Source organism: Ammodytes marinus (genome assembly GCF_949987685.1).
Source record: "Ammodytes marinus genome assembly, chromosome: 6".
NCBI lineage: Eukaryota > Metazoa > Chordata > Actinopteri > Uranoscopiformes > Ammodytidae > Ammodytes > Ammodytes marinus.
The window spans coordinates 30,780,311-30,804,748 of record NC_137235.1 but is presented as its reverse complement, the minus strand read 5'-3'; the positions used below and the strand labels follow the sequence as shown (position 1 = coordinate 30,804,748).

The 24,438-nt window shown below is 43.8% G+C and overlaps 2 protein-coding genes across 2 annotated transcripts in view; one reads left to right on the top strand and one right to left on the bottom strand.

Moving 5' to 3' along the window:
- Positions 1-24,438, bottom strand: part of zfyve27 (zinc finger, FYVE domain containing 27) — a 92,526-nt gene that overhangs the window by 33,347 nt on the left and 34,741 nt on the right. The gene's annotated exons all lie outside the window — the stretch shown is intronic.
- On the top strand, positions 2,608-23,379 carry LOC307252528 (lysyl oxidase homolog 4-like). The gene is made up of 15 exons (XM_080030222.1): positions 2,608-2,721; positions 3,583-3,851; positions 4,144-4,766; positions 5,581-5,792; positions 12,380-12,418; positions 12,548-12,755; positions 13,815-13,995; positions 15,402-15,556; positions 15,650-15,817; positions 16,412-16,574; positions 16,701-16,944; positions 17,870-17,985; positions 18,364-18,500; positions 21,083-21,194; positions 21,305-23,379. The coding sequence occupies exons 2-15, from the start codon at positions 3,584-3,586 to the stop codon at positions 21,373-21,375; spliced, it is 2,697 nt and encodes an 898-aa protein (XP_079886348.1). The 5' UTR covers positions 2,608-2,721; position 3,583; the 3' UTR covers positions 21,376-23,379.

Here is a 24,438-nt window from a genome sequence, read left to right as displayed (position 1 = left end):
ACCCCAATGAAAATGTTCTGGCTCCGCCACTGCCCAGAAGTGCTTGTCTATCTACTGGTAGAAAGGCCTGTGTAAAAAGCGAAGTCTAAACTGAAGCTGGGTAGCTGGTTTTAGTGTAGTACTGGTGCACCCCCTGTAATCTCAGATGCACCCTAAGGCATTCTGTTCTGGAACCGGGCCTGTGCCGAGGACCTCGGTGAAAATGTTAGCCATGAACTTTACTGGGTCTGCTCCCTCTGTCTTCTCCGGGATTCCAATCACGCGTAGATTATTGCGACGTGACCGTGATTCCAAATCTTCGATCTTAGCCATCAGCTGTGTATTTTCAGACTGCAAACGAGTAGGCTACATGTCTGCTCGAGGGCGGTGATCCGGTCGCTGTGGTCAGACAGGGCTGTCTCCATGGCGGTTATCTTCAGGTTGAGCGAGTCGGTGGTCGACTTGATGGCATGTAAGGCAGCGTAAATGGGCCTCAGGGCTTCACTCACTACCATTTTCATGGTTGTAGTAAGGGTTGTTGTGAGGTCGGATAGCAGCACAGCGCGGAGCTTGTCGAGGTCCGGCGGCAGGGTATCGTCTCCGCCATGACAGTCTGACATCGTGACTGCCTCTTTTTCTCCGGCGAATTCTGCCCTTTCTCCTTCTGCCTGCTGCGGCCCATCATCACCAAACAGTCAGTGGTCACAATAACCAAGCAGAAAAACCTCTTTCAGGTAGTGTGTGGTGCTATGATATATAAAAAAAGCAGTGAACGCTTGGGAGCCCCGGCGCAACACGTCCTTCTTCTTCACATGCTAAACCGCAAAACCGGAAGTCTCGTTGTTCAGATTTTCATTAATACTTGCCGTGAGAACATGTGCACACAGCAAAGGCTGTTAACCAGTCAGCGAGGGAACAAGTTCTTGGCATTTGTGGCTCCCCCTATGGGTTGAGCTGGGGGTTGTCACAAAGACTTCTATAAAGATGGACAAATGGTCAGTGAGTAGCGACCAATTAACCTTCACATTATTTCCAGTTATGTCCAGTTATTTGTGAAGGGACAGAAGACAAAGAGGCCTGACTTGCGTTAAATGAATGAATTGCCTCTGTTTTCTTAGATTGTAGCGCCCTCAAGCTCCAAATGAGACAAGATTATACATAGATAACTTTGCCAGAAAGAACACCTCTTGGGTTTCAGATAAATCCACACATGAATTAGGAGGTGGGTCATTTCAAGATACAGTGTTGCCATAACATTCAAGTATAGTAAGGATTTACTCCACTAGAGTGAGCTCTCGGGCCTCATTATCTCAGCTCCGCTCACATCTGATTACAGTAAGCTGTCTTCCACCATAGAATCTGACTTAAAAATATAGTGTAGGAATAAATGTCAAATGGTCAAGTCACACGTAAAGATGTTACCGTTCGTTTTCTATGGGTGACATTGAATCGTGTATTCTCTCTGTATGACCTCCAAGATACACAACACTGAGGAAGGTCAAATGTTGAAACAGACTGGAAATGATGGAAACACATGCAGCATATAATCAAGACAAGGGGAAGACATGTTAACCATTAATGTTTTATTTGTGTTACATATACTAGGATCAGCTCAAATCTTTGCAGCTTGATTCTTTGAATGATACAGTATGCTCTTCCCTGTTTAGTGTAAATATGGAGCCACCATCCATCTCTATTCTTAGAGAGAACTTCCGTGGAGTGAGGAGGTGCCACGACTGAGGATGTTATGAAACTCAACTTTATGCAACTAGAAAAACGTTCAGACAGGCAGCTCCGTTCTTCTTACATAGTATTTATTTCATGACACCGCTAACTGTGGGTATGGGATGGTGCCAGCAGTGTGTGTGTGTGTGTGTGTGTGTGTGTGTGTGTGTGTGTGTGTGTGTGTGTGTGTGTGTGTGTGTCTGAGTGTTTGTATGTGTGTGTGTGTGTGTGTGTGTGTGTGTGTGTGTGTGTGTGTGTGTGTGTGTGTGTGTGTGTGTGTGTGTGTGTGTCTTCTATGATTTTATAATTGTGTGGGATGAAAAAAAAAGTGCACGCCCTCTCAGCCTTTCAGAGGGGAAAGTGATTTCACTGTTCACCGTGACATGAGACTGAGATTTGGGTGAGAGTTTGACACACAAAAATCAACACAAAAAAAATACAAATTCAATGAATGCCAGGCGTACAAAACAATGAGAGGAAATAATGAAAAATAAAATAATTAAAAAAAAACGTTTTAAAGATGAAGAAGTCGAGCTCTGACCATGTGACCAGCCAAGTGTGAAGGACATTGGCTTGATTTGAACTACCTACTGTAGCATGAAGTAACACAGTGTATGTCAGTTAAATCAAGTTCTAACCAGTCTGCTTTTTATTTAAAATCATCTGAACAAGGTTTTTGTTTTGTTTTTTCCCAATGGAGAACAAAAAATACAATTTATTTAGGATATACCTTTGTGTTCAGTTTTGGCATTTTCCTCATTTTACCTTGATAGGTGACGGAATGGAGGAATGTGACCCGATGTAAAATAGATTTTTTTTTTTCAAAGTTAGTTTCTTTACATAAAGAAAATGGGAGGGATGGATAACGTAGCAGATCTGAGGGAGTGACAGAAAAGGGAAAGAGGGAGGGAGAGAAAGAGAATAGAGAGACGGCAGGACCAGACTCACTGCCTTCTTTTCCTCCAGTGCTCTCTCCCTCCTTTCTCCTTGTGACTCCGGGCTGAGATCAACAGATAGGTGAGTCCACCCTTGGCACTTTTTTCCTATTTTTTCCTCTCTACTTTGCCCTTTCTCTCACTTTTTTTTTTGCCTATTTGCATTTTTCACAATTTATCCCTGAACTCATCCACACTCATCTCTACCTTTACAACCCTAATTAAGCCCTCAGTAGTTTCTACTTTAATTCAACTATATTTTATTGTACCTGGGATATGGAAAGCTAAGACAATTTGACTGACAACAGATTAGATGCATTCAAAACAACGTGTCACTCTTATCCTCCAGAGAGGTTTCTTCTCCTCTGTGAGAAAAGGTTTTTCAGTGTGGCCTGAGGATGAACCAATCATTGCTCATTAATCCCAACGACGTCTCTCCCAGGCAAAGACCTGTTGCTTTATTTATCTGTGAGAATTTTTTTTTTTTTACGACGGTGTTTATTTGCTTTTTGTGTCTGTTGGCTAAATGCAGGCAGTAGGATCAGGGTTTGCGGAAAGCCAAAGTTTGCGTTGGCTGCTGGATGGAGAGGACCATTTTTAGCTTTGGGTTATTACTTTGGTTCAGACTGTTGACTCCGTTATCACAGTGTTCCTCAAAACCTCTGACTGCCCTTTTTTTAATGATTATTTTACAGGATAAAAACAAATCCATCAATCATTCATTTTACTGTGGAATGCCCCATTAGGGTTGGGAAGAGAAGTTTCTAATTATATGTTTTTGTCAGAGGGTGGAATGCGCTCTCCATGGCTTTGCGTGATTTCTGGGCATTCTTGTGGCGACGTGTGGATTTATATTTAAGAGGTTCCTGCTCTACGTGCATCTTCTCTGGTTTGACTTTTCATGACCTAACTTTCCCTCCCTCCTCTTCTCCTCTCTCCTCAGGATGCTGTGCCTCAGCTCCCTGTCCACACTCCTCCTGCTGCTTGCCCTCTACCCCCCTGCACTGTCCGCCCAGGAGGTGCTTGTGCGTCTGGCGGGCGTGGGGCGGCGCAGTGCGAACGAGGGCCGCGTGGAGGTGTTGTACAATGGCGCGTGGGGCACAGTGTGTGATGACGAGGTGGATCTTAACCTGGCCAATGTGGTGTGCAAACAGCTGGGCTTTCAACGCGGTTTAACCTGGGCGCACAGTGCCAAGTTTGGAGAGGGAGAAGGTACGTCCAGACCAAAAAAAAAAAATGTTTTGTTACTTTATTATCAATGTACACAAGGCAATCGGAATTAGACTTCCCCTGGATCAGTTTCGGGGGTTAAGTGCCTTGCTCAAGGACACATTGGTAAAGATGTGGGTACCGTATATTTAATACCAGCCACCCTCCAGCTGCTGGTTTACAACTGGAGTCCGCCCTCAATGACATTGATCATAGTGTTTAGTTTTGACCAATTTGCAGATACATTTCATATTTATTTTGAGTCAATGACTAACCGCCCTTTTTCCCGTCTTAGGCTTGATCTGGTTGGACAATGTGCGCTGCAAGGGCACAGAGGCCTCTATCGCAGACTGTCACTCCAACGGTTGGGGAATCAATGACTGCACCCACGCTGAGGACCTTGGGGTCGTTTGTAGCTCAGACAGGAGAGCTGGCAGCCCCCCTGTCTCTGTGGATGAGGCCCCTTCATCGTCCAGGAGCCAGCAGCCCAGCCAGCAGCAAACCCCTCCACAGCAGTCTGTGGCCGCTCCGGCTCCACCTGCAGCCCCAGCCTCCTCCTCCTCTTCTTCTTCTAGAGGCCACGAGATCGCGCTCCATCGCAACCCAACCTCTTCTCGACGCAGCAGCATCTCGCCGCAGCAGAACGGCCACGAGATCCAGATCTTGCGTCGTAATCGAGGCGGAGGTGGTTCCAGAGCGGGCCCTCAGGCCGGCTACACTCTGCCACAGGGCCACCAGCTGCTGTCACGTCTGGCAAACAGCGCCGCCTACAGGCAGAGAGAGAGGAACAGTGCACAGGCCGTGAGGCGACAGGCAGAGGGACAGGTCAACAGGCATCAGCAGCTCAGTGGGAACCACGTGGAACCAGAGCCTGTCTATCCAGACACAGCACTGGAGACTGACACGCAGTACACACAGGTAAAGAAAAAAAAAGAAACCACACACACACACATACACACACACACACACACACACACACACACACACACACACACTCATATTAACACACATAGCTTATAGTACACGTCAGAAGTCTAGCCCCGATCTAGCTTCATTCAGTCCCATACACAAATTTTATTTGTGGAGCCACAGGCCAGCCCAGTGCACATCTATAATTAGTGATAGACCTAAAAGCAGACCTTCTCCAGAGCCAGTGCCTGTGCAGAAGCCTTAAGTTTAAAACCAAACCAGCAGAAGATCTACAGCCCGACTACTAGTCAAACGTGCAAGAGACTGAGATGAAAGGAGCTTGCAGGACACTCATCACTTTGTGTTTGCCTTTCTTTCTTTTCAACTTGTGGAGTTTACGTTTTGGTCACCATTGTGTAGTCATCAGGACACGTATACCGACACGTGAAAACAAACTGTGTTTTCTGTAAACTTCCTTCCTGCTTCCTACCGTGCTATAATGTAGATGATTAGAGAGTGTGGTGATTACAGACACAGCATCTTATCACGTTGGTCTTCTCCGGATTGCGTGCCGTCCCGTGGATTTATAGTAAAACAAAGTCATGTTTATTGACTTAAGTTAATCCTGTTTTAGTTTTTTTGCGAGACAAAGGCTCGGTTGATGTGGGATGAGGGTGAAGCCTCCAAAGAGTTTGGCAAATGTCCCTGATCTATCCTCTGGACGAACGTTTGAAATCCTTCTTTCTCTTACTATAGAATAGAGCCATTTCATATTCAATGCTTTAGCATCTTTAAAAAATGTAATGTTTTCCCTCTCGGACAGGGATCGGAGAGGGTTCAGTTTGAGGAAGCTCGCCTACAGCCTGTACTGTCCAGCAACCATGACGGTCTGGTGACGGAAGGAGTGCTGGAAGTGAAGCATGCTGGGAAGTGGCGTCATGTGTGCAGCCAGGGCCTGGACCTCAGCAGCAGCCGTGTCGTCTGTGGCATGTTGGGATTCCCTGCCGCAGAAGCCTTTGACCAGAACGCCTACAGGTGAGTACGTGAGAGTGACGGAGGAAGAGAGAGTAAGAAAGAAAAAATGTGTGTGTGTGTGTGTGTGTGTGTGTGTGTGTGTGTGTGTGTGTGTGTGTGTGTGTGTGTGTGTGTGTGTGTGTGTGTGTGTGTGTGTGTGTGTGTGTGTGTGTGTGTGTGTGTGTGTATATATGTGTGTGTGGTTGGTTATGAAAAGGATGGAAAAGTGCGGTGGACTACACATCCCTTCTCAGATTAGGCGGCCCCATGCCTGGATTGCTGTGCCTCCCCCCCCGTAGTAGAGGTTCACCACAACTGCTGTCATTAGCTCAACCACAATTGGCACACATGTCCACTGTGGCATTAGAAGAGCCCTGCCTTCCACCAGGTCCGTCTGCCCCACTGGCTTATAAGTGAGCTTATAAGGAAGACCTTTAAAATAGTCCTAGAGAGTATGTTATTAATGTCAGACCCAGACTACAAGATTACCATCATCATTATGGCATGTGTCTTTACACGAAACCTCCCTAACATGGTTTCTAATCTCATATAATTAAGAAAAACCCCAGTGAAAACTGTGTGCAGCTGCACTTTCTAATGCAGAATGATGTGTATGAAAGTCAGAGGACTCACTTCCATTAACTCCATATTGAATTTCTATCAATATCTATTGTCAAGGATAATTTAACAGGGATTAATCGCATCAAAGCGCAGTATCCAGCACTACACTTTGAGTTTTTAGACCACTTAATTTAAAAGATTACATTTCTAGCTAACTAGTGAGAGCTAGGACCCTGTCTAGCGTCTGTGACTCTGTAGATTTCCCTTTGTTTTTCTTTCAGAAGAGTTGCATCTTGTTTTTATTTATCCATAATCGAAAGTTATCGATATTTTTTTTCTATCATGACAGATAATGCCAATGTGTGAAAGGGTTTTGTGTAGCAGGCAGCCCTCGCGGATACTTATCACCTAACTGCAGGCCATCTCAGGTTAACAGAGCATGTGTGCGTCTTTTCGGGGGAATTTTGTTTTGTTCTTACAGTTACTTTACTGTCTTGGTTGACTCTCACAACTCTCATCAGCAGCAATTTCAGACACAGACAGAGCGGACAAACAATTTTACTTTAAAAAGAAGCCCTCACAAACCCTCTATGCTACACAGCAGCGAAAAGAGAAATATACAAGGTAAGCGTGACCTAGTTGGTGAACATAGTGGACCCTTTATCAAGCTAAAGCGCCATTTTCCACAGGGGACCACATTTGATTATTTGACAGGTGGATAGTAATACAACTCCAAATGCATGCTAATGTTGCCCCATCTCTGGTGGATGGGCAAATATGCTACTCAACTTTCTACGTGTTATATGTTTTCATAGCTCTTTTATTTTCCCTTCCGACATAAGCCATTCGCTCAACAAATAATGTCAGGTTGCCGTGCTTATTTTGTCTCTATAAATCCATCTCATCCGTTCAAATTTAGCCATAAATACCCACTGAGGCACCTACACAAACCTTCAAAGCCCTTCCACACATACCATCAAAACCCCAACGCCTCACTTATGCACTTATACTAAGACATCCCTCCCTCCACCCTCGTCGCAAGGCACCTCACATAAACAATGTGATCCACATGCACACACAAATAAACACATAAACATACGCTTGTGCACACGGGAACACAAGCCGCTGTGTGTCCGTCTGTCTGCCCACAGAGGTCTTTTTATGGCTTGGCTAACAGAACGACTGTACTGACCGCTGGCCTTTCCCAGCACCATCTGTCTCTCTCCGTGATGCCAATAATTACCCCTTGTGTCCTTGCTCTGCCCTGGATACCGGCTCCTTCTCCTCAGTTGCCCTATTCACCACCAGAGCCACATCCTGGCTTTGAATAACTCTTTCAGTGTCTTATCTCTAAAGGCTTCGTCAGAAGTGGTTGCTCAGATGCAGCGAAACGAGAAACTTTATTCTCACTTTTACACTTTTAGTCAAGCTATAGGAGCCCTTTCAAGCCAAAGATGGAGCAAGAATGTAATCTTGGCCCAGTGTGGTTGTCCATTATGTTATCTTTTTTTATTAGAATGATCTTGTGGACAACAACACTGAGAAACACCACAGTGTTGTCTGGAGGAACATTGTGTTCCTTTGCCAACTAACCCAGCAGCTTGTTTGAGGACTAGACCAAGTCGGAGAATGTTTTTTTTCAACCTCCACCCAAGTACGTGGGAGATGAACGGAGCAGCCATTTTTGTCTTACAGTAAACAGCTGGGGGGAAGAGAATCTTTTTAGTTTTTTTACAGAAAGAACCAATAGCATGAGCTATATATTTGGCTTCTGGAGCCTCGTGTGTTCACACATTTTGAAACTAATATTTATATCGGTGACTGTCCTTTAAAAAACATGTCTAGACATAAGAATGGCGACATAACTTATTCACTTCTATAATAGCAGCTAACAGCCTGGCACAGGACAGCAATGACGGTTGGTGGGTTCATCATCAGGTAACCATTTGTCCAAGTTTTGTGCAGTCCTTGATGGTCCCCAATCGACAAGGTACACTTGGTGACTCGTGATTTTTTTTTTCTAGTTCCACTATCAGGTGTGAATATTATTTTTTAAGTGTCTCGTCAATTATTTAATACATTGATGAATTTCATTTGGTACAGACTTTTATGGTCACCAGAAGATCAATCCGAGTGACTTTGGTGGTCCACTGTTTATTTTCTTTAAAAAAGCAACATTTTGTTGGCTGACAGGGATTATTTCCTGCAGAGTCACTTATTGCACTACCAACTCGTTCATTATGTTGATGGCTTTAATGCTTGTGTTGCCACAGGTATCAACTTTCATTGTAGAGCTCTCCTCAGAGCAGCCTCTTGCCACAGTAAACCAACATATGGATGGTCAGATTGTGCATGCGTCAACCGAATGCAGACACGGATTGAAGTGAAATTCGGTATCGGCCCTTGTGCACCTCATTATGAACTTTAGTGATCCCTTCACTTTTCATCAGATATAATTTTAAATTTGTCTAATACTTTGATTTATGCAAAATGAATGGCCTTCCCATCAACCTTGGCTGTACTACGTAAAAAAGATAGTTAATATGGTAAACAATCTACCTGCTAAACATGTAAGCATTTAGACAATGATCATGTCAGCATTTCAATACTAAGAATTTGCTCAAAGTGCAATTTATGAGCAGAGCAGCTAGCTTGGACTCTTGCTTAAATTGATGCGTACACGATTCTAGTCACACAACATCTTATTGGTGATACCAGCTTTGCCGTCAGTGGTCCATGCCTGCTCTTCTTTGGGGTTTGTGTCCACTGGAACAGCTGTAATTATGGTCTGAGAGATCCTCCAATATAGAATATTCTCTCGACTGAACCTTGCTGCAATCCCTTCGCTGCATCAGCACTTCCCCCTCTGGCCATGTGGTTGTTTTTTTTGGTGTAACTGCCTTTGTCTCAGCCTGTTAAGTTGCTCAGTGCATATTTACAGACGTTTAAATACTGCCCCACTTTGCTGTGCCTACAAAAGGCAAGTTCTAAAGCTATTTTCCAGCTCCCTTGTTTCATCACATCCACACTCTCTTTAAATCTGACTTTGACTTCTTCGGTTCTTCTAATATATTTGAACCCCCCTGCTTCTCCCCCCCCCCCCCCTCCCTTCCCCCTTCTGCCCCTCCTCAGTTACAGCTTTTTTTAAACAACATTTTATGCCTCTGGGGCAATTATAATAAAAACCACATTTCATGGAAAGTACATCATTATGACCCCTTTGAGTCTTCATTCCACGGCGCTAGATGGGACTGTGTGTAGAGACTGTTGTGACTGGGAGTCAGTGTGGCAACCTGCTGTCTTCCTGACTGAGCCCATTGTTCCAGACAGGCAGCTTTGCATTCATGCAGTACAGTATAATAACGGGTTATCTCATGCTTCCCTGGCAGTCCGTGAGGCGTATGGTATAGTGTGGTCAGATTTGCATAAGAAACGTTGGCAATGAGTTGATGCTCCCTGAGAAGTATGAAAGTCTTCTCCATAAGGCTTTCAGCGTGCTCTGGGGTAACAACATGGTAGATGTGCCCAAAGGCTTGAGACACTGTATACTTGGAGTGAGCAAGCCTTAAGTGGGACAACTGAAATGTGTCTGAAAATGAAAAGAACATGATTTTTTCCCTCTTCCTGTGAAGTTGGGAGATTGCTCATAAAAGTGGCCCAGTTGACAGACTTCAGGCTTACATCACTCGCTCCTTGTATCCCAGCATGCAGTCATAACGTTGGGGGCGACGCTGGGGTTTTTAAAGGGCTTTGTTTTGCCAGAGACAAGGCAGGGAAAGTTGATATGTATGTGCATATTTCCATGTCTGGTGTGTGTGAACCAACATGCTACTGCTCGACCGCACAGCAGACAAAGCCGAGCAGCGTGGGCAATTATACGGGCAGCACACCCCCCCCCCCCCCCTCCCCTCCAAACTATGAACTAACTCCCCCTCAAAGTCTGCCTCTCTCATTTTGATTTACCACCAAGTTATGACACATTTTCAACTGCGCAAACACACGCAGATCAGGCTGACTTGCACGCACACGCACACACACACACACACACACACACACATGATTTACATTGATCAAATAAACCATAGGTCCCGTCACTCATAGTCACGTTCACGTTTGTTGTTTAAATAACCCTTTAAGTGAGTTGTAGGCCTTTGCAGAGGTGGCCACACAATAGACTAGATGGCTCGACAATAGAGGAAAGGAAGCATGAAGTAAAAGAAGTACCGGAGGAGTGGCAAAGGGATGAAAGGAAGAGGGAAAAGGAATGAAGAGAAAGAGAAAGCTGTAAGCAGATGGGAAGGAAGTAAAGACCAGTGAAATAAAGAAAAAAAATGCGATAATATTTTTCATGTAAAATTTGGTATCCACCAGAATCTAGTAGCTTCAGGTCTTTTAATATACACTGCAGCACAAAAGAAGTCTAAAGGTTCAATGTTGCTGTTTTCATTCATCACCCCGACTACATGGTTTCCAACAGCACAAGGCAGCTGATTACAGCAACAACAAGAAAATGGGGCTCTGATAAGTCAGTGTACACTACCTGCTCTGACCTAGAGTAAGCGGCAGACGTATGAACATAGTGGATCCTTTACATTCCCTCTAAGTGATGGGGGGAGGACCAAAAACAGAGCAAAACATTTCCAGTTTCAGTGGATGTATTACATTCATTCGGTGGACAGATAAACAACTTCAGATCAATTAGAATGTTGCTGTTAGTCCCAAGTGCCCCCCCCCCCCCCCCCCCTCAGTTGTCTAGAACAGTCTGGTTGTCTAGGGCACATCTCTCCACGGCTACAGCAGCAAATATGGCAGAAATAACAGAATTCACCACTGTAAGCTTATCTATCTGAGGGTGGACATTTTTTTCTGTACCGTGAATGAAACCATAAACGTGAAGTCTGCTTTGTGGTTCACATGTTCCATACAGGAGCGTGTTGCTCTAACGGTTCCTACTGTGTGTTTTCTTGGAGGCCCTTCCGACCTAAAGCACATTTGTCATGCACAATAAAATGTGAATAGCTTAAAACTGTGGAATATCGGGATACTCGGGTTCTCCTGGAGCGGAAACATGTCCTGTTTTGACTTGGCCAAATAATTACTATATTGCATCACGACGATTCTGGTTGTGCTGTAACATCTTTGCTTGTCTAAAATTGGTGTTCTGACTCATTTTAATTTGGCGCATTCATAAAGGGCGTCTGCACCTGTCTGTGGTCAGCTCTAATGTGTGTGTGTGCGTGTGTGTGTGTGTGTGTGTGCGCGCGTGCATGTTTGTGTGCGTGTGTCACAGACGGACACTTCCCAGACTCTGCCTGGTTTTTGAATCAGTCTTTTTATTGAATTCTTAATTTCTTTTCTCTTTATTAGGTTTCAGTATAGTGTGTGTGTGTGTGTGTGTGTGTGTGTGTGTGTGTGTGTGTGTGTGTGTGTGTGTGTGTGTGTGTGTGTGTGTGTGTGTGTGTGTGTGTGTGTGTGTGTGTGTGTGTGTGTGTGTGTGTGTGTGTGTGTGTGTGTGTGTACTCAGGCGTAGTGGGCCTCATTTTATGTATACACAGTGTTTCCTTTTAGGATTTAGACTCTCGTTTAATGTAATACTGTGTCCATGAAGAGACTAGACACAGTTTACAAAAGCCTGTTGGAGTTGGCAGACCTCAATAAGGCGTCTCGCAGGGATTAATGTATAGTGGCTTATTCATATTTATTACGTTTTTTTTTCAACATGGATTCCCCAAACCAGACATTCACTGCAGACAGACAAACACTGAAACAGAAATACCCATGAATATAGAAATGGAAGATCTAAAAAAAGAAAGAAAAGAAGAAAGACAGACAGAGGCATTATGTGTCTCCTGCAAAGCCTTTTGACTTTGTAGACAGACTGGAGTAGTAGGGTTGTAAAGAGAAGAAAGGATCTTTGAGGAGGATAGAGGAGATTGGGCAGGAGGGAGGAGCAGAAGAGCAGACTATGAGAGCATATAGGACAGCTGGTCATTTTAGTCCACTGGATGTCAACTAATAAATTCTAAAGTCTGATGTTTTTTTTTCAGGAAACTGTACGATTCCAAGATAGCCGATCCGTCCTCCAGGTAAAATCAACATCTGCCTTTTGGAAGGGTAACAACTTATTAATCACAATTTTTTTTTTGCCGAATCACAATTATATCTATACTTTGTCTGCCTCCCCCCCCCCCCACTCTTTTTTTCCCTTACCATAGGCTGAGAACAGCGATCAGTAAGAAGGCCTACTGGGTGGAGAAGGTGCAGTGTCAGGGCGGAGAGGTGTCTCTGTCACAGTGCCAGACCCAGCTGTCAAACCCCAGGAGTGATGTGCCATGCGGTGGGGGCATGCACGCCGTGGTCCGCTGCATCCCTGGCTCCCAGTTCATGCGCTATGGCAGAACGCCTGCACCGCCCGCCACCCCGGTGAGTGTGGAGGCAGACTGTAAACAAATGTTCGGGAAGAGGTTTACATTACATTACATTACATTTCATTTAGCTGACACTTTAATCCAAAGCGACTTCCATTAAGAGCATTCAACCATGAAGGTACAAACTCAGAACAACAGGAATCAAGTCAGTACTATAGCTTCAAATAAACCAAACTACAAAGTGCCACACTTAAGTGCTACATGGAGATGTAACAAGCGCAATTTATTTTGAATTTTTTTTGACTGACTTGAATTTTCATTCTGTGGCTCTGCTAATGTATAAATTCAAGAAGCGAGACATGTCAATTCATAAAATGCAAAGGTGCTGAAAGGTGTCTTACCTTCAGAAGGAGTCAGGCTAGCTGTTTAAAGCTGCTTCCAGGCTATATGCTAAGCTAAGTTTACCTGACGGAAGAGAAATATCGTTCTTCTCTTTTGGTAAGAAAGCAAATAAGAGTCAGTTTCCTACATTGTCAAACTATATCTGTGAAAAAAGATTAAACAGTTTGTTATCACCTATAACAATTTGATTGATACCACCTGATATCTGTAAATATCAAGCTACAACCAACAGCGGTTAGCTTAACAGAAGAAAACAGTTAACCTAGCTCTGGCTCAAAGGAAACAAAATCTGACCTCTAGCACCTCCAGCTCTCTAATTATTTAACAAGTTTTATCTTATTTGTTTATTTTGTGTAGAACATGTTTTTCAGGAACATATTTCAGTTGTACAGGGTTGTAGCTGTTTCCCATTTCCAGTCTTTGTGTTTAGCTAAGCTAACCAGCTCCTTGACGTTTCCATTTCCTAAACTAACTCTCTCAGGAAGAGTAAGAAAGTGAATAAGCGTGTTTTCCAATAAAAGTCAAACTACTGCAGTATTTAGGACTGTTAATAATAGAAAATAATATTTTTTGTCTGAGTATCTCAGAAAAACTTATTCAAATATTAGCGTACCACATACAGTATCTTCTGGTGCAGGTTTTAGCTCAGACTGTATTTTGGAGAAAGCCAGAAACCTTCCATTTCTCACCTAGACACACTTTTTCCTTCCAGCTGGCTGTGCGTCTGAAGGGGGGCCCCCGGCTCGGGGAGGGCCGCGTAGAGGTGCTGAGGGAGGGGAAGTGGGGCACCGTGTGTGACCACCTGTGGGACGTGACTGCAGCCAGCGTGGTCTGCAGAGAGCTGGGCTTCGGGACAGCCAAAGAGGCCCTCACCAGGGCCCATCTGGGACAGGGTAAGAGAGCCACACGCATCGTGGACATAAAGTCAAAGTGGACTTTAAAGCCTTTCTGGTGCTCTCTAGTGCTGTATTTACATAGCTTTATTCATGACTATCAGCCAGGAGGTCATGGTGACGTTTACATTTTCAAATAAAACGTATTCTTACTACCATTGCCCTATAGTGAGCAGGTTTCTTCTGTCATAAATAAAATCCATAAATAGAATAAAAAAGACCCACGGCTACTGATCTGATAACCGTATGTGTTGAATTGTACTGACTGTGAGTTCAACTTGCCCTCTGGTCATGATCACAGTGATCCTTTAGACTAAACATTTCTCCCCTTAAATGTCTGTTGCTAGAAACAGCCCTCCAGAGCAGACAAATAAACCCAGAGAAAATGTTTACAGCCTGACTGCTACTTCTATCGCAGAAGCTGATTGTTGAGGAACTCTACCCATGACCAATTATACTTCCAGCGAACAAAACAATGACATGTGCATGTTGCCAAAATAAACCTGTTCTGTGTGAAACGATGGCGAGGCTTTGAAACCAGGATGTCAGGCAATCAGCACGGAGCAAGACCAAAGCTTCTGAGAGAGACTGTGATTACTCTGGCACTGCTTTTGCTGTGAGCATGAGAATATATAGCCACCAAACAACCTTCTCCTAGGAAATAGACCCCACTTTCACAGCCTTTCTTTTCACAAGCTGTACCTCCTTAGTTACTCTGTAATAACGTTCATTTCCTCCCATTATCTTTCTGCCCAAATGAGCACATAGCATGTAACATATAATAGCAGGGGCATTTCCTTGTCTCTACTTTTACTTAATGAAGTAATTCATGGAAACCATTTGAGTATTACTTTTAGGGCTCTATTAAAGTAGGTGCTATGGTGCTACTATGAAAATTGTTAAATGTCAAAATGCCAGTTCAACCGAGTTATGCGAAGTTGCGAACAAGAATCTGTGTGTTGAGGGAGCGACGTGAAAGCTCATGGGTTAGAGAGGAGAAACTTTAACCAAGACTTGATGACATCATTAGCTATTTAAGGCCAAATTATAGGGCTTTAGCCTGGGCCTTACACACCTACACATACATAGATGTGTTCAAAGATTTTCCTTCATTTTGCCCATTTTTGGTATCCATTTTGGTTTATAAAGCCTGGTCCTGAGTGTACTGTGTGGTAATTTAGACAGAAAGCTCTGGCTAAGCTCAGTCTCAGAGCCACATCAGAGGCCCTGATCATGTCTGGGTTTTTAATCCCTCTGTGGACATGTGTGGCTGTGGGGCCACCAGGTTTAAGACTCTTTTATGTACTGGGTGTGTGTGTGTGTGAGCCTTTTTTGTATGTGGCCGTATGGCTGGTGGGACATATGTGCATCAATCGACTGTGGCTCCACGCCCTAATCTTCTTTAGGTACTGGTCCAATCCACATGAACAGTGTGCAGTGCACAGGCAGGGAGAACTCCATCACCGCGTGTCACTTCAGAGAGGTGCCGCTTTACACCTGCAAGCACAACCAGGACGTAGCCGTCCGCTGCAACGTGCCCGACACCGGCCTACAGGCCACGGTGAGAAAACACACCAACATGAGCACACACATCCACAGGCAGGCAGTGTTCACAGACTCATAAGAAGACCCCCTCTGCTCCCTTGACCCTCAGGTGCGTCTGGCAGGAGGCAGAGACCCAGGAGAGGGCCGTGTGGAGGTGCTGCTGGAGGTGGGAGGGGCCAGGCGTTGGGGCTCCATCTGCAGTGAGAACTGGGGTCTCAACGAGGCCATGGTGGTGTGTCGACAGCTGGGCTTGGGCTTCGCCGCGCAAGCTCACCAGGTAAAACAACAGAATAGGATATCTTCATCTTTTCTTTTCTTTCTTTTTGTTGTTGCAACTTCCTGCTTCTCTCTCTCCTCTTCTTCCTCTTAGCCTTTTGTTCAGTCTTCTCCTATATATTTCCTTTTCCCCCCCTCCCCTCCCCGCTCCCTCTCTCCATCCCGCTGTTTGTGTGTGTCTGTGCTGTGTTATTACCGAGGCCTGAGGTAATTACAGGCTTCTCAAACGTCCACTTCCAGCGCGCCCGAAAATAAAAAGTGAGGCGAGATCGGCAGAAATTCACAGAGAAAACAAACTGAAAATAGAACTGTGCATGGAAAGGGCAGCGTGACTGTGTGTTGCGAGGGGGGGGGAGGGAGGTGGGGGGCTGCTGGGAACATTTTACTGGCAGTTTTAAAATGGTGAAAAGGAGTGGAAAATGTGATAATGTGCACTGATAGTTCCTATAAAGAAGTGGAGTCTCTTTGTTGGAGGGAGGCTGCTGTATGCCTTTGGCTATTGACAGTTTTCAAATGTCATCTTGTCCTGATTCCACAACTGCACAGGAGAGCTGTGATGATTTTTTTCGTCTTGTGTTCTTTTTTTTGTGCGCAGGAGACCTGGTACTGGCCTGGTTCTCCGGACGCCTCCCAATTGGTCTTAAGTGGAACCCACTGCATCGGCACCGAGATGTCTGTCCAGCAGTGTCGCAGAAACACAAACGTCTACTGTCCCAGGGGAGGAGAAGGCAGGGCTGCGGGAGTCACCTGTGTAGAAAGTAAGTCCCGATAGCAGCCGATGTGGGCATGATCGCATTGTTTGGGCAAAGAGAATTGACGGTAACTCTTTAAATCTTGACGGTAACTCTTTAAATCCCCCCACCCCTCCTCCCACCCTCTGTTAGCTGCTCCTGACTTAGTGGTGGATGCCCAGCTGGTCCAAGAGTCGGCGTACGTGGAGGACCGACCCCTCCACCTGCTGACCTGCGCTAACGAGGAGAACTGTCTGTCCTCTTCTGCTGCCAGGATGAACTGGCCCTACGGACACCGCCGCCTGCTGCGATTCTCCTCCCGCATCATGAACCTGGGCCGCGCAGACTTCAGACCCAGGGCCACCAGAGAGAGCTGGACCTGGCACGCGTGTCACAGGTGAGGCTGGGAGGAAGAGAGGGGGGGGGGGGCTCAATAGTCTGAACCAGACACAAACCTTTCAAAGTAGTTCTCAGGTTTTTTTTTGCATTTGAACCAACAGCTTCTTGTTTTTCAATCAGATAGGGATTGTCGTGGGTATCTCGGGGTTGGCCTGCATCATCTCCTCCACGGCATAGGTTTGGGAACCATAAGGCGACACAATAAAACATTTTTTTTTTAAAGAAAGAACTCTGTTGCTAGTAGAGTTCAAGGGATTCATTGGCCGCAGCAACAAGTGAATGGGAATTTTCAGATTGTGGAGTGACATGGGGTCACATGGTGCAGCGGTCACACAGTGCAGTGATATTTTTCAGATCCCGGACTATAAATAACCAAACGCATATAAAAGTCTGTTATTTAACGCTATATAAACACAATCTTTTATCCCCCAAAATGATGTTTACAATAAACATCCTCCTCCCCGCTGGTCAGCCAGTTGTTAGGCTCAGAGCCATGACTGCCTGGCTCCTTATCGCGGCGGTTGTGGTTCCCTGTCCCAAAGCGAGAGGCACAGCCGCAACCCCAATCACCACCTCCACGATCAGCAAAACACGTGGTTGGACTTTCTTTTTTTTCAGGTCTGTTCTGGGAATGCTTCTGTAATGAGAGAAAGAGCAACACCAAACTGATATATATCTACCCACTTGTTTCAGAATTTTTGTCCGTGTCTGTTTGTGGCTTTGCAACAAAGAAACTGGATTTATGGCCGCTGTATTTCAAATAAACCTTCTTCTTTTTTCTTTTTTTTACAATATGAATTTTGTGAGAATTTGTGAACTAAAATGCAGCAAATTCAAAGGCGATCTTGTTATTCTTCACTGCTAATGTTTTTTTTATTTTCCATTACTTCATTAATCTTGCTCCCTGCTGATCCAACCCCCAGGCACTACCACAGCATCGAGGTGTTCACCCACTATGACCTGCTGACTGTCAATGGGACCAAGGTGGCTGAAGGTCACAAAGCCAGCTTCTGTCTGGAGGACACCTACTGCCCTGAGGGTAGGACAACATGACAGCTTATTGTTTACTTACGTTAATCTTGCTTTGATCTTGATCTGGAAAGGAAAGTGAATCGTGACAAAGAAGGGAATGAAGAATCCGTAATAGTGCATACCCATACAGTAGTGAGCATTCAAAAGGTGGTGAGATCAGAGGCCAATCTTGGCTTTCGCGAAGGCCAGACAACGCTTTGCATTAAGGGTCCTTTCTATTGATTTGAACCTACCCCACAAAAAGGTCTTTCTTTTAAACCATTTTGACATAGATTCAGGCTGTTTATAGAAAGTTAAAATCCACAGCAACTGCCTAATAATAAAAAAATGTACCCATCATAGTTTCCACTTTTAATCTGATTTCAACAGTTTTTTCCCCTGCCAGGCATTCACAAGCGCTACTCCTGCTATAACATGGGACAACAGGGCATCTCAGTGGGCTGCTGGGACACCTACCGCCACGATATTGACTGTCAGTGGGTCGACATCACAGACATACGACCCGGGGAATACATCTTCCAGGTGAGGAGACTTTGTTTGCTACTAAGGGAAAACCCGTACGATACTATTATACAGTCAAACCCAGCTGCCTTTAAAGTTAATCATTCAACTGTTAGTCCAAGTAAAACACAGTGAAATAATCCACACACACTTCAATTTCCACAGTTAAACCATATCAACTTAGTATAGCTCACAACACCTCTAAGATCATACATGATAGCAGGGGGAGGGGGGGGAGGGAGGGGGACAGGGCAAACACAGGAGATGGTGTTTCAACATCTGAAGGCGCGTGTGAGATAAAAGCTGAGATAAACGACTATAATTTCAGCTAAATGGCTCTTGGCTGTTTCAGGTGCATGTAGTTTTAAGGGTGTGTGTGCGTATTTAAGGAAAGTGAATTTAGTCTGGATTTATATAGAAAGTAGACCTGCTATTAGTCCACCCCTTTTAGAAAGTACAGACATATTGGCAGCAGCGCGGCTCTGTCAGCACTTTGCTACGGAGCAAGTTTTACGCGTTTAGGTCTGTTTGTAGACATCCAATCGGCTGCTGTGTGGGGACCTACTCATCTGTCCTCCCACTGTGTCATTTGTTCTATTTTTTTCCTGAGAGCATAGTGGCAGCAGAGTGATTATGTTTAGAGTTTCTAATTATTTTGTGAGGGCTTATACATGAAATCAAGATGTTTGAGCTTGTGTGTGTGTGGGTGTGTGTGCGTGCGTGCGTGCGTGCGTGTGTGTGTGTGTGTGTGTGTGTGTGTGTGTGTGTGTGTGTGTGTGTGTGGACTGTAAGAAAGCTCCATGCAGGAGTGGTCCCTGCGCACTGTACAAAGCCTGTGCACATGTGACTAGCCGGCCACGTCTTGAGAGATAAAAACCACATACATATCATAAAGCAGCAATCCACTGTTGCCAAGACAACGTGACCCAGCAGCACTTTGTGGTCGCGATGGTGGTTCAACAGTAGTTGAGCTGCTCATAAATTTGTGTAATACGTGAGAGAGGGAGGCAGGGTGCAGATGCTCGCCTTCTTTCATGCAGCTGGGTGTTTCTTGGAGTCTTTACCAAGAATTGCAGGGTAGCAGCCATTTTTAGGACCATGCATTTAAGCCGATGAGTCACGTCCACCTCAGCTAGATTAGTCCTGATTGCTCCGTCATTTGAAAATCAGCTGCACAACCCCACAGCCTTTTTTACATGTGAGTGACGACCTTTCATTGTTGTGTAAAACAGGCTGTGGGCCCTTTGTTTCACATCATTACAAGTGCTTTTAAAAGGCTGCCACCAACTTAATATGGTGATTCACACTGGGACTATAACATATGTGTGCTGATATCATTGGCTGCATTCAACATGCAATATTAAAGTTCTTGACATTGAATTTTGTCTGAAAGTGTAATGAAAAAGAATCACTATTTATGATAGATGTTTGTCTGTGAATATAATTGGAACCACATCATGTATATTGTATCTTACAACACATTTTAACTGGTTTACTTGGTTGAATGTGTGGTCAGGTTATCTGTTTGATGTGTTCATCAGGAAAATTCATCTGTGTGCTTTTCTTATATATGGCAGACAGGGTGGAAAACAACAAACCATGGCAACCAACCATGGCTACAGCCTAATGATAGGCTGCAACTTAAATCAAACCCCAAAACTGTCATCTGCATCTTTGGCCTTTTTTTTCCCCCTGCGTGGAGATAACAGTGGAAAGTGATGTCATGCATGGCTTGAACCCTGCACTTATGCATCGTGAGCCATATAGAAAGTGAGAGAACAATAATTCTGTGGTTTCTTGGTTGGCCGTGTGGAAAAGTAGTTGTTTCCAAACGGTCTGAAGTAAAGTGATACCTTCATTTGTCCCCTTACTACGTGCAGTGTTCCTGATCTACATTTAGAAAGGTAAATTGTCCCGTCAACAGCAGAGACTAGAGGCTCCTGGCTGAGAAATAGTGCTGCACAAAAAAAACATTACTTGTCCTTTAAACATTTAATATATCCACACACTGCAAACAATGTATAACATCCAGTTTTTTTAAACTGGACCGATCCAGACAAGCACTTTCCAGTCATCATACTAAGCTAAGCTAACCATCTCCTAGCTTTGACTTAATATTCAACACACAGGCATGAGATTCATTTTCAATATCAAAACGAAAAGTGTATGGTACTTCCATAAAGTTTCAACTATTCTTTTAGCTGAATAGGCTCTGTGATTGACCTTGGGGTTAATAGGTTGACAAGATGGTGCAATAGTTTGGATATTTACTTACAATTCATATCCTGAGAATTCTTTAAAAGGTTAAGTATATGCTTAAAGGAGGACTTTTGTTTTTGACAAATATAATAGAATATCGTCGGCGTACAGAGAAATCACACATGTGCCCATCTATTACAACAGGAAAGAAAATCTGGGATGCTGTCACTGTGCGAGGGGTCCAGTGGATCCCCAGGGTGAATAGCTGTTGCAATCGAAGTGGGATTGACAGTACACATGGGGTCACACTGGCACTTTTCCACACATTGGAAAAGAACAACACTAGAGTTGGGATACATACAGTACAAAGATGCATCTTAACTCTTGTCTGTTTCCCTTTACAGGTGGAGGTCAACCCTTCGTTAGACATGGCTGAGTCTGATTTCCAGAACAACGTGATGCGCTGTCGGTGCAAATACGACGGAGCCCGGGTTTTCATGTTTGGATGCCACGCAGGTATGCGCAGCTTTCTCCAGTCTATAGTCATCTTCTCAAATGTTCCACATCTCACATACTTCCATTGGTTTCTGTGAATCCAACTTCTCTTCTTTGTCTGTTTTCAACAGGTGATGCGTACAGCGCTGAGGTGGAAGACCTGTTCGACCACCAACGCCAGATCTCCAACAACTTCCTGTGATTAAAGAAACAGATTTAAGAGCAGAACAACTGTACAACTCCTCACCGCACCTCAACATGTCATGGGAAGGAGGCTGGATGACAATGATATGCCAGTAAATAGACAGATGAGGGTCAGAAGGGTGGGTGTGACTAATTAGGCTACCTTCACTGTGACAGAATTAGGGGGTGACTGTTCCTGTTGGAAAGACAAAAAGATGAAATGACAATGATGAAAGAGAAGACAAAAGACCAAAGTAGGCCGTCACAAGCATCACGACACCATAATAAAAACATTTAAGGTAGTGAACAATTTTTTTAAAAATGCATCTCGAATTTTCTAACAAATTGAATTCAAAGATCAAAACATAACCACACTTCAGAAAAGTAATGACACGAGGGCACATGAGAAAAACACATCCTTTACTTTTATAGTAAATGACCAAGCTGTTGTCCGTATCAATCCATGTTAAGAGGCTGTCTACTCTGTATATGATTCCTGTGCTTTCACTGTTCACATTACACATGCAGTATTTTCCTGTTACAACTATGTGGTTTTTGGTTTGGAACGAAAATTTCCTTTTTTTTTTCATGGTGCTATTTTGCCTTATTTGAATAAATATTGTAATGTATTGCAAATGTATTGTCATGTACAGTTTTATATTACCTCTCTGGAATATTGTTCTTTAAGGTCTTCTTAATTTATGCAGAATTATAATAATGTACTTTTGAGATGGCTGTGTTTTGTATTGTTAATTTTATGATGATCCATATTTTCACCTGTTTTTTTTTTCCTTTACCTGCCCCACATCGGTGACATCAGATGAGATGTGGTTGTGTCACAGTGTTGCCTTTTAACAGTTCTTGGTAATGATAGTGAAAGAATAAAGGTCAGATTGACAAACTGTATGGTTATTTGAGGTATTGTTATTAAACTGCAGAGTTCTATAATCCAGAACAAAGATAAACCTTAATGTAATCGCTTTTTGCAGAGGATTTTGGGGAATCTGTTAATTTGCTAAAAGAGATTCCCTTATTTAACTGTCTGACTACATGGTAAACATACAAAGACAAATGACCAGTAACCTCTTAGCAATAGTTCAGGCAGCTTATACAGCACCTTTTTTCAGGTATTTTAGTGTGATCACAACATCATGTAAACTGCTTCCCTCAGCAGATTTGAAAAGACTATAAAAAAGATGGAAGTTTCAACAGTGAAGTTTCCCAGGGAGCTAACCCGTGTTTATGGTTGTTTTCCAACCCCATTCCCCACTGATGAACACCACAAAACATTGGAAACTCTTGAGAGCTGCCCATTGTCGTATAACATAGGCTATAATTTGAAAATGTGACTTACTTTGGTCTTTTTTTCTCCCTTTTATGAGTTGGACTAGAATCTAATTTTCGTGTTCTAAAATTAAAATGACAATTAGATAATTGTGAATATTTGCAGCACTGGGAGAGTGCTGTAACAGGTTTCAAGGGGATCAATTACCTTAACTATTACTAATCTGTGGATTTAAACATTGCTCGCTCCATTCAAATTCCGCACAGTCGTCCCTGAACACACCAAATCCTATCCATTGGGGACCTGCACCTGTTATTAATCATTTCTAGTACCATGCATTTCAATTCATTTGTCCCATGAGTAAAGGAAGACTATTTGATATTGTCCTAACAGCAGCCACTGTGGTTAAAAAAGACAGTTATCAGGTGATGCTCAATGCTAAACTACTGTCCAGGATTTTATATAGATATATAAGTGCAGAAGAGTCGTAAAGTCAGCAAATTTCACAAGTAATGTCTATGATACAGCAATGTTAACCTAGCATAGATAAGCTAGTGGTCATACCAGACCAAGTAAGGCTGTCTCAGCAAAACTTCAATTCAACAAGAGTTTGTCTGTGTGTCTGTGTCTGGTACCATACACATCTTCCTTTATATTTTTGTACATGGTCCCTGACAATAATTACAACAACAGTACATTATTAATAATAAAACCACCAACATGCAATATGGTTGCTTATTTGGTGATCAGTCTCCTAAATTGTGTCAATTATTTTAAGAAGGGAAGAGGGTGATGTAAGGTGTATTTTGCTAACAGTGCTTGGTGCTAGGAAAGGCACCACCCTACACCACCAGTCCTTTACTGTTGTGGTAACATTAGATAATTCCTTCATTTGGACCATGCTCCACAATTCATTTGCACCATGACACATCTAGGGCAGAGTTGGCATTTAAAACCGTTACTGCTCAGTAGTGGTTTGTGTTTGTGTTGTTAATCTAATGATTGTGTGTGTGTGAGGCACCCAGCAGGCTGCTCTGTGGTGCATCACCTCGTCGTCAAGCCAAAGTAAAGCACCAGATTCCAGGCAGGGCTCAGATCTCACACGACGATGGTAAAGAGCAGCAACTAGCTGTAGCACAGTGGCAAGAACAACAGAGCACAGGGAGGTCCGCAGACTCACTATGGACATTTGTAATGATTTGGTTACATTCCACACGGGAAGTCATGAAAGTATGTTATAAAAGAGAGGCCACCTGAGACTTGGCTTTGACACAAGATAAGCATAAATGACCATTTATGTAATCTGGCCACTACATATAGAGAACAAAATCTGCAAAAGCTTCAAGCTTAAACGATTACAAATCAACATTGAGTACAATGTGTGTCTATTTTTGTATTCGAAAGATTTTCGTAATCGGACATAAGCGGTGGTGTACGCAGTATTCAGATTCATCACTTAAAGGTGGAGTCAGCAATTCTGGAGAATGTTTGTTGTCAAAATCCCTTTTTCAACGTTAATATCTTATCACTATCCGCGACCACACGGTAGTTTACGTACCCTTTGTTAACCCACCAGTTTACAGAGCCTAAGCTGTGAATTTGAACCTGTTTTTTTTTTCTTTCAGAGCGCACACACAGTATTCACTAAATTTGACAAAAAGTGATTTCGCCAACAAGCGTTCTCCAGAATCGCTTACCCCACCTTTAAGTAAAACTAGCAGTGCACACTGTGGAGGTACTCAATTTCTCAATACATAAAGGTACACTTAATCCTTCTGTTTATCAGGATTTCTCTTT

Excerpts from the sequence above, each read along its gene's own strand:
- LOC307252528 (XM_080030222.1), top strand. The coding sequence starts at position 3,584 with ATGCTGTGCCTCAGCTCCCTGTCCACACTCCTCCTGCTGCTTGCCCTC. Across the intron at positions 12,419-12,547 it reads ATAGCCGATCCGTCCTCCAG|GCTGAGAACAGCGATCAGTA; the intron begins GTAAAATCAACA and ends CCCTTACCATAG. Across the intron at positions 17,986-18,363 it reads GGACACCTACTGCCCTGAGG|GCATTCACAAGCGCTACTCC; the intron begins GTAGGACAACAT and ends TTCCCCTGCCAG.